The following is a 15,564-nucleotide window of genomic DNA, read 5'->3' on the forward strand; positions in this document are numbered from 1 at the left end:
CCCAAAAAACAAAAAACAGACAATTCACTTTTGGCTGAGACTAACCCTGGAAGCTATCAAACCAGAAAAGGAAAGTCTTCCTGAAAGTGTTAAAGAAGTTTAATTTGAAACTATTTTGCAATCGTAACTACTTGTGTTTGTGACTGCTCTCTTGAGATCTACATGGGCAATGCAGAAAGAAGATAATGGATGGGAGGTAAAGAGTTCCTTTAGTTTCAGAACTGATTTTGTTAATCCAATCTTCAACATTTAAAAAAATTAAAATGGAGAAAAGGATCTTTTTCAGAATACTTAATAGGCAGGTTCATGTTTAAGAGTTGTGTTCAATCGTCTGACAATACCAGCCTATGGTCTATCTGATTATTATTACCGGTATGTAGTACAGTACTCTTTGGCCAAATGACTGAGCACATCCTGCAAATTCCAGAAGAGTGCTATATAAACTGTGGGAAGGAAGGGACTCTTTACAGAACAGATCACACTGGTAAATACAGCTGAAAGGGAAGGATATTGGACCCTTAATATATCTAGACTATCATAGAAACTTATTTCAATTTTCATAGTCCCCAGATTCATATTCTTCCTCCTCATCCTCTTCAGTATGGTCATAATTGTCTCCATAATCTGTAGTGTAGCTTGTGATTCTGCTGCCCGCAGAAATCTGAAATGTAGAGGATGAACCTGCACAGCAAGACATAAATTGTCTCCACATTAAAAGGAACATACACAAAGCAAGAACTAAGAGGAAGATAAGCTCACTGTAGAATTCTAAAGTCATGTTAACACACTTGTTAATGGGTTAGCAAGTTCTCTTTTGGAGAGAAAGAGGCAATATCTGATGGCTTGTTTCTGTATCATTGAAGTCAATGGGAGCTTTGCCATATTTATCTCTCTCTCCCACTCTCAAGTGTGGAAAACACACCTATTTTAACTCTATTCCAAACACAAGTAAACCATGAATTGATCCTGCAAGTGCTCTGCACATGAAATTACAATTGTAGGATCTAGCCCATTGTTTGGCAAAGAGAAGAGGCCCATATCAAGAGCAAAATATGAACAATGTAGCTTGCTTCTGCCCATGCAATGCAAGCACAATTCTCTTTAGAGTCAAAAGGAGTTTAGCCTCCAGGACTGTACCCAATCAAAAATAAATAGTAAAAGTTACTTCATATGTTTCTCTAAGCACGCTTATTAAAAGCAATTTCAAATTCCTTCCTAATTTTTCAAAAAGTAAATGATTAAACAGAATTGTTGAAGTTCTAAGAATTGCTCAGAGCCACATGCAGCTATGGTTCTGGTATGGAACTCTACCTGTGGTCAAAGGGGGGTTGTGTAAAAAGGGATGGCACAACTTTACAGCTGTGATCCACAGTGTCTTTCAGGTGGAAAAAGGTGAAAATTGTAGCAAACCCCCATGATATTAACCAGTTTATCCTTTTTTGTTTACTGCATTTCATACACATTTTTGACTAAAAATACCTAGAGCTGATAAGAGATAAGGGATAAGGATAGAGTGACAGAACACAGTTTTCAAATGTGGGCCTCTTAATAGGACATTCACATTTGGACACTCACCTTAGCATATAAGGGCCAATCCCTGTGAGGTGAAGTCTGTGGGAACTGAGGGTGCTCAGCCCCTGACAGATCCACACAGTTTGATGGGCAATTGCCTGCTTTATGCACCTGAGCATCAGTTTAAGTGCCAACACAGAGGATTTGCATTTACCAGGTGAGGCAGAAGCATTTGAAACCCAGGCTCTAAATGTTGAAACCAAATGCTGAAAATTCTTCACCTCAAAAGAAAAACACTTTACCATCAATGACTTTCAGTCTTGCAGATGCATATGCAGTGCCATACTTGTTTTTTGTTTGGCAGATGTAGATGCCTTCGTCCGATTTCTTGATGCCTTGAATTTGCAGCCACCCTGTCACACCGTACTTCTTAGGCCCACCTCTTGCCTGAGAGAAGGCAGATACACTGTCAAGATTTAGCAGACACCAGAGAAGAGGATGCTTTTCACAAGGGTAATTACCTGGATTATGTGTGGAGCCAAACTCTGCTCTCCATTACTGTACATTGCCACTGCCCCTTGGCCTCCAAGCTTTATCTACTCCTGTGTGCCCCTCCCCTTTGCTGCCCTGGGCCCCCTCAACTCATGCTGCCCCTGCCCACTTCCCCAAACTTCTCCAACACTCAGCCCTGACCCCCTCCCTGCTCTGCATCCCCAGCCCCCCACCTGACTCCACTTCTGCTCCATATGTCAGCTTCTCCATAGGCCTCCTGGGCCTCTCATCGTTATAAGTCTTTTGGGGGTGAGGGTACAGGTGGGTGGAAATGGTGGCTTTTAGATTTCTGTCCCTCTATTGTCTTCTGGTGTGACCAGCTGGCCCAGCCCCACCTTCATTCTCCAGGGGATACTGCTCCCCTCTAATCATAGGTGGTGTATTGTCTTTAGGGGAGGAGACCCTGCCCTTCCCGCTGGGCTGGACCAGCTGGCTCCTGCACTGAGCTGGCTGAGTGCTAGGCTCCATGTTTTCCAGGCAGGGGTCTATGGAAGCTCTGGCTCCAGAAGGGTAGTGAATCCCAAATATGGCCGGGAGTTCAAAGCAAACTTGTTTCACTTTGCCTACAGTGCCCAGGTCTGAACAGCATAAAAGGTGACAAAGGGCCTCTCAGCCCAGGTCCAGGCAGAGGTCTTCTCACCTCTGGAATTCAGGGCCCCTCCTACAACCCAAACACTTCCTTTTAAAGGTTGTTTCCCCTACCGAGGCCTGCAGTCACTTCACCTTCCAGGACAGAAAGCTCTTATTTTTCCTGCCACACAAGGAGGTGGAGGAACTTCTTCCTCAGCATGGGGTACACCACCCTTGCATACACTCTTGGATTAGATTTAATATATACTTTTATTCTTGACAGCAGCTACTTAACTGCCAATGATCAGAGAGCCAGATCTTCTTTGTCTTTATGCAGGCAAAAATCACAATGAAGTTAATGGGAGTTTTGCCTGGTAAGGACTTCTGGATCCTGACCAGATCCATTAGAGAGAGCCAAGACAGTGCAACATTCAGGGTTTACTTCTTCCTCTACATATGCTGTCCTCTCTCATCAAGCATTTCTGAAAGCAGAATTCTCTTAATTCCCCAGGCAGGACCATACGGCAGCACCCCCTGCTAGCAAGCTATTTATCATAACAACATAGGCTTTGTAATAGTGTTGTATCCTGTTATTGATGTTCATAGAATCATAAAAATGTGGAGCAGGAAGGGACTTTGAGAAGTCATTGAATCCATGCCCCTGCACTGAGGCAGGACCAAGTAAACCTAGACCATCCCTGACAGGTATTTATCCAACTTGTTCTTAACCTCCAGTGATGAGGATTCCACAACCTCCCATAGAAGCCTGTTCCAGGGCTTAGCTATCCTTGTAATGAGAAAGATTTTCTACTAAAAAAGAGCCACCGTGGCTTAACAACCATGTAAAAGAAGCAGTGAGAGATAAAAAAACTTCCTTTAAAAAGTGGAAGTCAAATCCTAGTGAGGTAAATAGAAAGGAGCATAAACACTGCCAAATTAAGTGTAAAAATGTAATAAGAAAAGCCAAAGAGGAGTTTGAAGAACGGCTAGCCAAAAACTCAAAAGGTAATAACAAAATGTTTTTTAAGTACATCAGAAGCAGGAAGCCTGCTAAACAACCAGTGGGGCCCCTCGATGATAGAGATAGAAAAGGAGCGCTTAAAGACGATAAAGTCATTGCAGAGAAACTAAACGAATTCTTTGCTTCAGCCTTCACGGCTGAGGATGTTAGGGAGATTCCCAAACCTGAGCCGGTTTTTGTAGGTGACAAATCTGAGGAACTGTCACAGATTGAAGTGTCACTAGAGGAGGTTTTGGAATTAATTGATAAACTTAACATTAACAAGTCACCGGGACCAGATGGCATTCACCCAAGAGTTCTGAAAGAACTCAAATGTGAAATTGCGGAACTATTAACTAGGGTTTGTAACCTGTCCTTTAAATCGGCTTCTGTACCCAACGACTGGAAGATAGCTAATGTAACGCCAATATTTAAAAAGGGCTCTAGAGGTGATCCCGGCAATTACAGACCGGTAAGTCTAACGTCGGTACCAGGCAAATTAGTCGAAACAATAGTAAAGAATAAAATTGTCAGACACATAGAAGAACATAAATTGTTGGGCAAAAGTCAACATGGTTTCTCTAAAGGGAAATCGTGTCTTACTACTCTATTAGAGTTCTTTGAAGGGGTCAACAAACATGTGGACAAGGGGGATCCAGTGGACATAGTGTACTTAGATTTCCAGAAAACCTTTGACAAGGTCCCTCACCAAAGGCTCTTACGTAAATTAAGTTGTCATGGGATAAGAGGGAAGGTCCTTTCATGGATTGAGAACTGGTTAAAAGACAGGGAACAAAGGGTAGGAATTAATGGTAAATTCTCAGAATGGAGAGGGGTAACTAGTGGCGTTTCCCAAGGGTCAGTCCTAGGACCAATCCTATTCAACTTATTCATAAATGATCTGGAGAAAGGGGTAAAAAGTGAGGTGGCAAAGTTTGCAGACGATACTAAACTGCTCAAGATAGTTAAGACCAAAGCAGACTGTGAAGAACTTCAAAAAGATCTCACAAAATTAAGTGACTGGGCAACAAAATGGCAAATGAAATTTAATGTGGATAAATGTAAAGTATTGCACATTGGAAAAAATAACCCCAACTATACATACAATATGATGGGGGCTAATTTAGCTACAACGAATCAGGAAAAAGATCTTGGAGTCATCGTGAATAGTTCTCTGAAGATGTCCACGCAGTGTGGAGAGGCAGTCAAAAAAGCAAACAGGATGTTAGGAATCATTAAAAAGGGGATAGAGAATAAGACGGAGAATATATTATTGCCCTTATATAAATCGATGGTACGCCCACATCTTGAATACTGTGTACAGATGTGGTCTCCTCATCTCAAAAAAGATATACTGGCACTAGAAAAGGTTCAGAGAAGGGCAACTAAAATAATTAGGGGTTTGGAGAGGGTCCCATATGAGGAGAGATTAAAGAGGCTAGGACTTTTCAGCTTGGAAAAGAGGAGACTAAGGGGGGATATGATAGAGGTATATAAAATTATGAGTGATGTGGAGAAAGTAGATAAGGAAAAGTTATTTCCTTATTCCCATAATACAAGACCTAGGGGTCACCAAATGAAATTAATAGGCAGCAGGTTTAAAACAAATAAAAGGAAGTTCTTCTTCACACAGCGCACAGTCAACTTGTGGAACTCCTTACCTGAGGAGGTTGTGAAGGCTAGGACTATAACGGCATTTAAAAGAGAACTGGATAAATTCATGGAGGTTAAGTCCATTAATGGCTATTAGCCACGATGGGTAAGGAATGGTGTCCCTAGCCTCTGTTTGTCAGAGGGTGGAGATGGATGGCAGGAGAGAGATCACTTGATCATTACCTGTTAGGTTCACTCCCTCTGGGGCACCTGGCATTGGCCACTGTCGGTAGACAGGATACTGGGCTAGATGGACCTTTGGTCTGACCCAGTATGCCGTTCTTTTGTACTATCTAACCTAAATCTCCCTTGCTGCAGATTAAGCCCATTACTTCTTGTTCTACCACCAGTGGACATGGAGAACAATTGATACCATCCTTTTTATAACAGCCCTTAATATATTTGAAGACTTCTCAGGTCCTCACTCAGTTTTCTTTTCTCAAGACTCAACATGCCCAGTTTTTTTTAATCTTTCCTCATAGGTCAGGTTTTCTAAATCTTTTATCATATGCAGATAAACTAGGCTATGTAGTGAAGCAACAGGAGACCTGAACCCAGTCTCTCTCACCAACAGAAGTTGGTCCAATAAAAGATATTACCTCACCCAACTTGTCTCTGCAACAGGAGAAAGGCAGTAAAAATGAGACAGCCTCTTTAACCCTCCATCTCCTCCCCACAACTCAATAGTAAAAAATATGATCCGTGGAATAAGCATAATCTACCTGGATTGAGATGTGGGCATCATCTCCTGGCAGAAACATTTTATTCCCTTTTTTCTTCCACTCAAGGTGTGGCATAGGATAGGCGGACACCTCACAGCCAAAGATTATGTCATTACCTGTGAAGTTCTGAGCATCCTGAGGTGGCAAAGAAATAACAGGAGCTGCAAGGAACCAATATGAAAAAAGCCTGATAGATGGACGTGGTAAAATGCAATTGCCGGTACGCAGTAAGAAAATGTCAAACAATATTGTCATGCAGTCTGGAGCGGCTCACAGTCTGCCCTGAGACTGGCAAACACCCCAAACTGGTGGTATGTTCTATAATTATGTTTCACCCACCCAGTAACAAGTGTGAACTCCGAATGCACTATAACAGTCTTACCATGGAGGCACAGACAGTCCCCTTGGGCATTCCGGTCTATCTTGCCACCCAGGCATCACAGATGGTCACTTATACCAAATATCCCAACCATATTCAGATTACTTCCAGTCACTTACTCAGATCTCAACCTGAAGATGCTGCCTGTAGCAAATCCTGTAATAAACTAACTACAGGTTTATTAAATAAGAAAAGAAAAAAAAAGGGAGTTATGAGGTTAAAGCAGGTAACATACACAAATAAATGAGTATCAGTCTTGAGTTTCAAAAGATAATAGAAATTGCTGTCATAAGCTGACTTTATATGTCCTTTGGGGCTAACCCAGGCAAAACAGCTGGGGGGGCTTTTGCTTAGTGATTCTTGCCCCTTTAGAGTCCAAGCAGCAAAAAGAATCAAGTTTCTCCTTGTCAGAGATTTTTATCCCCTTCTCCCCAGACTCCAAACTGATAGAACAAGTGTCAGTGCCTGACTCCTCTTTATGCCAGTGGGGAAGGTAATCAAAGTCTTTGTCCTTTTGAGATATCACAATGGCTCATTTGCTTCCAAAGGCCCCGTTGTCCACAAGACCAGCACTTTACACTAATTAATGCTTCTTTCCTGTTTGGTGAGTTACACAGTTACAGAAGTTTACAATGCAAATACGCAATATAACCTTATACCGGGCTACAGAGGTTATAAATGAGATCAATACATGCAGAATGAGGAATTGCAACATTGAGTGGAGCAATTCTTAAAATACCTGGGCCTAAGCCTTTTCTATCTTGCCTAATTTGATCACAGCTTAATGTAACTTATGTTTAAAAATTGTTAATATTTTTGAGCACATATCAGTGCTTTGTTTTGAAAAAGCAAAGAATGCATTTTCTGCATGTTACATAAAGGTAATAAAATACTAATACAGTAGAATATCAGTCTTATGAACGACCAGTTATCTGAACCATTTTACCCAATAAAAAATAAACAGCTATACTGTAGTTCAAAGCTACCTTAATTTATTCACTAGCTTTTCACGTTTGGCTGAAAGAAGAAAAGGTTTACATTAACCACAAGAGGGAGCCCATCCAGTGCTTTGAACACAATAAGAAAATAAACAGTTAAAGGATAAGGGTCAGGCTGAATGTACATGAATGCATCTACTGAATGTACATATGCAGCATGTACTATGCATGTATTGAACATACTATATGATTTGTTACATCAACAATCAGAGAAAAAAACAAAAACATCATCATTGTTATAGCCTACTTTTTGGCACTCTATTTGCATTTTTTCCCCAGTATGTTTGTCCACAACTAACACATTTTTCAGTCGAACATATGTTTCCTATCTTTTTTTAAAGTTATCTGTATTTTCTGGGACACTAGGTCCAGTTTGGGTTTAATTGTTGATGTTTTTTTTGTCCTGTGTCCCAGATGCTTGGAGATGGAAGCTTTGGTAAATAAATACATTTTTGCCTGTAATATTTGAGTCAATACGTCTCTGCAGAATGAATGTTTCAGCAGCTGAAATTGTCACAGCAATGCTCCAGATTTCTAAACAATAGCTTCAATACATGCAGTCAGATATAATTGATCTAGTTAGGTGCTGACAACATCAAATACAGACCAGATCAAATTATGCATTGCAGAGAAAATATCCAGCAAATTTATCTCATTTGCTGTTTATATATTGCTCATTAAACAATCCTGGTTTTCTTCTAAGCTCAGATTTTCAAAACTGACTACAGTATTTGAACATCTAATTCACATGAGCTTTAATGAGAATTAGGCATTCAAATCCTTTAGGGCTGAGATTTTCAGAGTTGCCTAATGTACTCAGAATTCATAAAGGATACATTGAAAAGTTAGGATGAGAAATGTTCACGTCTGCTTAACTTTACTACTGGTAGTTCTATTGATTTTAATGGGACTCCGCATGGAAGTACAGGTAAGCCTAGGGAGCCAAAATGTTTACCTTGACTTGTCACTAGTCGTTATGTAGATAGTTATTTCTGCTCACAGATTGGATGAGAAACTTTTTAAACAGGTGAATCTTACTTCTGGATACCTGTGCTCAGATGCTGATCCAAGTATTCATCTGAAGAACTCAAATTTTCCAGATATTCCTGTGAACACAACCCTGCTTGTGTGGCTGTTTGCAAACAGGACTCAGTGCTGTACGGTGTTGAGCACTCTAACCACGATCTACCACTTAAACACAGACTTAACTGTAAGCACATGAGCAATCTGATTGATTGATGTGAAGCATGTGCTTAAGAATGTTGCTGGATCAGGGCCAGAACACTCAGCACTGTGCAAGCTCACACACCCATAGCAAATAGAAAGGTATATGGACTTGATCAAACCAAGCAGGCACTTGGAATTTGAATGAATATTCACAAATTATTTGCAGTATTTAACAATTCCAATCAAAAGTGAGGTGCTAACAGATTAAAAAATAACCCAGAATGATTTAAGAATCTGGTCTCACAAAAACATCTTGCTGCCTGTTGCAAGGGCAAAGTGAACTCAAGTAAGCCAGCACTTTAAGAACAATATGTATTGAAGGCCAGATTTTTAAAAGTTCCCTTTGCATGTGTTTCTGATTTTGCATACCTACAACTCTGGCCTTGCATGTGTGTCTGTGTTCACATAACTGTGCCTTTACCCTTAATACACATACCTTACTCTAGAATTTCCTGAGGGGAGCATCTCACATGCAGTGTATCTGTTCCGCTTCATTCTAGGTTGGCACAGTCTTTATGACTGAAATCCAGCCTCCCCTTCCACCAACAGCATAAGGCCTGAAACATCCTGGTTGTGCTTCTGTAGGGGAGTCAATGAGGACAAGCTTTGAAGAGGCAACAGGGGTAGGGAGGTTGGGGTTTGCAACGCCTTCCATGCCACAGAGTGGCATTCTGTGGGAGTAAGTGTGGGGAGTTCTTGAGCAGGCCGGGGGAACGGCCACAGTGGGTATGTCTATCCTGCACTATAAACCCGAGTTCAGACAGAAATTTGAGCCCAAGCCCCTCTTCCAGCCAAACAGAAATCAGTTTGATTGGGGCCTGGATCCCCTCTGGACTCAGACCCAGGGACTCTGCTAGCGGTGCTGAGTAAGAACTGGAGTCCCACTGAGACTCAGGACCAAGCCCTGTCATTTTGGAGTGTGGAATCAGCTCAAGCCACAGACCCAAGTCAGAAGGTCTGCACAGTGCAGTTTGGACACATCAGCATGGCTGTGAGACCCGAGCCCAGCAATTTTAACTCAGGTTTACAATGCAGCGTGGATGCTCAAGCACGGGCTTGTATACCCACAGACCTGGGTATACAATGCAGTATAGACCTACCCAGTGAGTCTACCAAGTGGATGAATCCACTTACTTCAAACCTTACTTGGATTAGAGTAGTAGCCAGAGATGCATCCGAAGAAGTGGGCTGTAGCCCACGAAAGCTTATGCTCAAATAAATTTGTTAGTCTCTAAGGTGTCACAAGTACTCCTGTTCTTTTTGCGGATACAGACTAACACAGCTGCTACTCTGAAACTAGCCAAAGACTAGTGATCTGGGCTCTTAGTCTGGGTTGCAGAGGAGTATGTTCCCCCTCAAATCCCCACATAGTTCACCTCAGAAAGCTATTTACTTGTAGAATTATTTCACGAGAAGAGGACACAGTTACCCTTCAGCAAAGGTAAATGCTTATGACAGGACAGGAAGATCATTCAACACAATCAGAGATGAAACAGCAAAGCTCCCAGACTTCTGGCTTTGGAGCATTATCTACCAAATAACATTTTCCCCCAGCTGCTTCCCTTATAACCTCTCTCTTGAGCACCCGTGCAAAGGGATGGGGAAGATGAGCTATAGATGACCCCAAGTTCTCCATGGACCAGGTAGTGGACTTGCACTCCGAGCCAGCAGTATGGTCCAGGATTTACAACAGCGACTAATGATTTGGGGTGCCTCCATTTGTGGGTGCCCAACATGAGATGCTTTAAGGGGGCCTGATTTAGAGGATGAGCGAGTATTCAAAATCACTAGTTGCTTTTGAAAATATTGACCATGAATTTTACCCTACTATGTATTTGTCACCTATCGCTGCCGCCACAGATGTGAGAAAAATAGCCATTAGCCCCAAAACTATTGAAAAAAGTGCAGAAATCATTTTCTAAGTGATATTATATTTTTTTTTCAATCCAACATCAAACTCAAACAAAAGAATGTTGATTTGGTAACAACAAAATGGTATATTTCTCCAACTATATGATATTTATGTTTACTGTTATTTGTTTGATTTGTAACACAATGCACACAAGGTGGTAAACTATTCCTTTGCTCCTTTCGTATAAAATTCCCATTAAAATAATCTGGTATTTTGTGCTGCTGAAAGAAAGGTACTGCTGACTGTAAAGAGAAATGCTGTGGGGTGGGTCTATTGCTTTGTGAAATCAACAGCAGCAAAGGTTTGAAAGAGGATGTATTAAGTGTGGAGAAGCTGCATGTCATCAATACAGTTAATCTTTGTAAGCTATTATTGGTAATCTAGAAATTGATCAAACCAACCTTTTGGGGAAGGAAAAAGGGCCTTTTCTCATGTGTGACTTTGACTTTGTGTGTATGTGTGTTTTTGTGGCAGACAGAAGATAAAAGTCTGCTCTTGTGATGAAAGGAGTTTATTGTTATTTATTTATTCATCAGTTGCTGTATACAATTAATCTATTCGGCATCCCTAGGACAGGAGATGCTTTGAAGGAAAAGTATGAACACAACATACATTGAGATTAATGATGTATATATTTACAGAATGCTACCAAAAGATACAGATCAGTGCTCAGCATCTGTTTCTCATTCAAAGGACAACCAGCAGAATACCAAGGCACAGATAAATTGCCAATCTCAGGGCCTAGACTTTCCATTGCATTACACCTTTTGGAGTTACTTGTAGCTGTGTGAAACTGGTATAAAACACTGCCACAACATAATGGTGGCCTTTTACACAAACTTTGCAGCGCTGTAAACAAGCTCACAAGACACAGAGCAATGGTGAATAGCACATTCAATGTACTATCCTGATCTAGATCATTGTGCATTTGTATTAGTGACATAAGATTTAAAATACCTTTTAATCTTTTACTTTTTTCTGCCACTTTAGAGCTAAAATGCCTTTTTTACCCTTTGGAACTTGGCTTTTAAGCAAATATTCCTCTTTGAAATCCTATCTATTCTCTCACATGGCGGAAGACAATTCAAAGAGCTTTGCATGACAGCTTGGCAGCCTCTGATAACTTCTTAATGTTTTCCCCTAAGATCACATATAGTTTTATTGTCCTAAAGTAAAACATGCTGAAGTTCTTATAAAGTCCCATCATCCTGTCCATTGCACAGTGCACAAGTATAAAATAAGGTGTATATTCTGCCCTGCTGCTATACCAATACTGTGAATTTTTACAGTGCTTTCATCCTTAGATTGCAAAGTGCTTTACAAAAGTGGGCAAGAACTATTATGCCCATTTTACACTTGGAGAAACTGAGGCACACAGAGGCTAAATAACTTGTCCAAGGCCAGACAGACAGACGGGGCAGAATCAGGATTAGAATCATAGGGTTAGAAGGGACAGCAAGGGTCATGTAGTCTAACTCCCAGGATCCAGGAGTTACTGATTTACACAGTTACAAAGTGGATCAGAATCAGGGCTTGAGCTGCCTACCACCTGCAAGAGCACTTGTAAATATACTGGAGTGCAGATATGCTGCCCTTGTTCACACCAGTGTATAGAGCAGAAAATGGGATTGCTAAGGAATAGAAGGTGTGGCCAGAGGAGGATGCACTGCATGCTCCCCACTCCAATGTTTGACTGGTAAATTGCAAGGAGAATATAAACTAAAGCCACCAAGGTTCTCTTTAAAGTGACTAGTTCTATGTATGCAACACTGTGTTGCAGAGGAACATTAGGAGAGTCAGTATCAACCTTTCCCCATGGAGCTCTGGCATGCCAGGTAGGGTGACTAGACAGTAAATGTGAAAAATCGGGACGGAGGTGGGGGGGGGTAATAGGTGCCTATATAAGACAAAGCCCCAAATATCGGGACTGTCCCTATAAAATCGGGACATCTGGTCACCCTAATGCCACGAGAGGAGAATGAACAGATGGGATAGAACAGCAGTGCTACCAAATCTCAGTCAACAAGGACTCTGGTAAGGTTGGAGAGGATAAGGTGAGATGGAGACAGGGGGAGCTACTTTATCTTGCATCCTCTAGTTGGTTGCTTTTCCTGCAACAATTCCTCCATTACAGCATGAATGTAAATTCATGTAGCTGGAGTCCCTGTAGCTGGATTCCCTCCTGCCAGCATGTAGGATCCTCATGACAAAGTCTGGAGTGGGTGCTGGGCTGGCAGACAACAACCCCCACTCTGTTGGGGGGCTGGAACTGCCTGGCACTGAGATGGCTGAAGGGAGGGTGGGAACAGGACAATCAATGGATATGCACATTCTGAGCTCCTTGGCCAGCAACACTCCTATGGAGCCAAGGCCACAAATTAAAGATGCTTGGCAAACCCCCTACAGGAGCGAGGGATTGCTGTGTTCCCTCCCCTGACAATGAACCTCCACCCTTATGCAATTGCCCCCTGGGTCCAGGGAGCAAATATATGTGGACCAGAGTTGTCACAAAAACCACCATTTATATCACTTCTGAATTTGGCCCAGAGTTGTCTGTTCACAGCCAAGAATGGGAAGAGCCCAGTGGAAATACGACATGGCCCTCGAGGACTATAGGCTGTTGTGCCAAATGCTGTACCAGTAACCAACGTACAAGCTATCACCTCTAGCACCTCTGAATCTGGCCCCGCAAGAGGCTATCAGTGGAAAAGTTCAGTATTCTGGATCTCCAGTTTCAAGCACATTTTTTCAGTGCAACTTTAGTCTTCTGCAATATCCTTTCTGTTCCAAGGGGCAGTGGGGCTATAACATTTGGAGAATGTTCTTTGACATGTCTGCTGATGTGCAAACCTGAGGATCCTGTACATTTGGTTCTGCTTGCACTCAGCACTTACTATTCCAGCTTAGTAAAACAAGCAAACAATTTAAATAAACTTCAGGGGAGAAAGTCATGGAGAGACAAGAAGCTTAAAATTCTCTGCAAAGAAATGAGGCTACTTCCAAGCAACATTTTGTACTATATAAAACAATTGATAGGAGATGATGCATCATTACATTTTTAAACAGGAATATGCATATGCATGTGTACAGATTTGTGTGAGAACTCTACATATAATCTCACATAAACTGCAAACATATATACACTTTGAGATCTTGTATAGAAAGTCCCTCTATATGTGCATTCTGAGTCCTTATTTGTGTCTAGCTGTGTGTAATTTGGACCTCTCTCCATATTGTGCATTAGGTCACTCAGAAATCTGCTATGTGAGATGGTGATACTAATTCCTGAAGGATGAATCACATTAAAATCAGACTGTAAAAACAGCCAGTGTTCAAATAACTACCCTAACCACTTCATTCTCTCTCCCACCACCCTGCCATGCAGTATAGCTGCATTTGAATGCTTGTTTCTTACCTATGCAAATAAAATATAGCCAAAAGGTGTATTTAGTTTAAAGCCTCAACAAACTGAAATGAGGTTCATAATTTTATATAATCAACGTGAATGCAACTGCCTTTAGGGAAATTATTCCAGTTTGATTCTGTTCTAATGTGTGGATTTGTAATCATCAGTGGGTGTTTAGATCTTTTAAAAATCATTGTTACATTATTTTTAACTCTTTATATCAAGAATGGAACTTTATTTAAGTGATTTCCAAACCCTATTCTATTCTATTCCATTCCGGTTCCATCACCATATTAACTGAGACCTGCCTTGCTACCCACCTCTGCAATATCAGTTCAGGCATTAAATAATAATAATTCTAAAGATTTTTTATCTCTGTGGTTGACCCTCACCACATTTCACTTTCTGCTCAGCTACTCTGAACATCTTTCACTTATTAGTGACTTTGTGATATTAATTCAATTATGGTCATATATAACTTTACATATAACTTGTATAATATACAAGTTCACATTCCACATATTCGGAGGACCGTGTGATATAAAATCCATAGAAGCTTACAATACTATGGTAATATAGAAGCTTACAACACACAAGATTAAACACCAGCTGATGAACTGCTTGTTTAAATCTCAAAGAAGTAGTACAGTAATTATAATGATGCTGAAGCATTATTTTGCTGTAAGTAGGCTGAAACATTAAAAGATATTTCTAGAAATTAACATCAAATCTTTGTCTCCTTTATATATCTGCTTTAGAGAACAGTTTACTTGGTATACATGTCTATGTGTGTTACCTGATTCACATGGTCCTTTGTGCTTCATGTTGATATTTCTTCTCTTCTCAGAGTAAGCCTCATTGAATTGGCAGATGTTCGCATAGGTCTTGCCTTCGGGTCCACAGACACTTTCCTGGGATTTGCAGACACATTGTGGTTCAGGGATTTCCCCAAACTTGGTTTCGTCGGCATCCAGCCTGCACTCCATGTTCTCCCCACACTGTCCGTAGAAATGATTGACCTTATCCAAGTCACAGATCTGCCCTTCCACATTCCCACATTCAGGACAGCAGCCACACTGATCTAATACAGTCCCGGCTGGACAGTGTGTAGGCTTGGAGCAAAGTTCCAAATTGCATTTTCCACAGCTATCTCCTTCCCTTAACAATCTCAACCAACTCCTGTAGTACAAGGTGGGGAAACTTTGAGAAACTTGTACTAGGGCTACCAGCACTACTATAACCTCCAGAACCTTCATCTTGAGAATGTAATGAAATGCAAAGGTCTTTGGAGTAAAACCAAGGGGGGAGGAAGAACCCCCCCACACAGCAAGAGCGAGCAAGAGAGAAAAAGTCACACTCCTTTTTTGTTTTTGGAATATAAATGTACTGTGGAGGCTTTAAAGAGAAATTAGCATCAGGTTCCTGATCTGGAACTGATAAATAAAAATGCATACAAACCTAGAAGCTTTTCTCTAATGTAGTTTGGAAAGCAGGTCTTGCATACATATGAAACACACTTCCCTTCTGACAGCTGAGTTGAAGATTTGTGAAATGCTGTTTGCTCAGGGTCTCCTTGAGCCAAATTTGCAGAGTTGTTCTATTGAAAAACATTATATTGTAGCCGCTGTAGGAA

At 41.1% G+C, this 15,564-nt stretch overlaps 1 protein-coding gene across 1 annotated transcript; it reads right to left on the bottom strand.

Moving 5' to 3' along the window:
- Positions 1 to 550: 550 nt before the first annotated feature.
- On the bottom strand, positions 551 to 15,187 carry LOC135883094 (kazal-type serine protease inhibitor domain-containing protein 1-like). The gene is made up of 4 exons (XM_065410132.1): positions 14,728 to 15,187; positions 6,010 to 6,170; positions 1,815 to 1,959; positions 551 to 681 (listed from the first exon to the last, which is right to left on the bottom strand). The coding sequence occupies exons 1-4, from the start codon at positions 15,185 to 15,187 to the stop codon at positions 551 to 553; spliced, it is 897 nt and encodes a 298-aa protein (XP_065266204.1).
- Positions 15,188 to 15,564: the final 377 nt, after the last annotated feature.

The sequence above is a fragment of the Emys orbicularis genome, chromosome 8, assembly GCF_028017835.1.
Source record: "Emys orbicularis isolate rEmyOrb1 chromosome 8, rEmyOrb1.hap1, whole genome shotgun sequence".
In the NCBI taxonomy this organism is placed as follows: Eukaryota; Metazoa; Chordata; order Testudines; family Emydidae; genus Emys; species Emys orbicularis.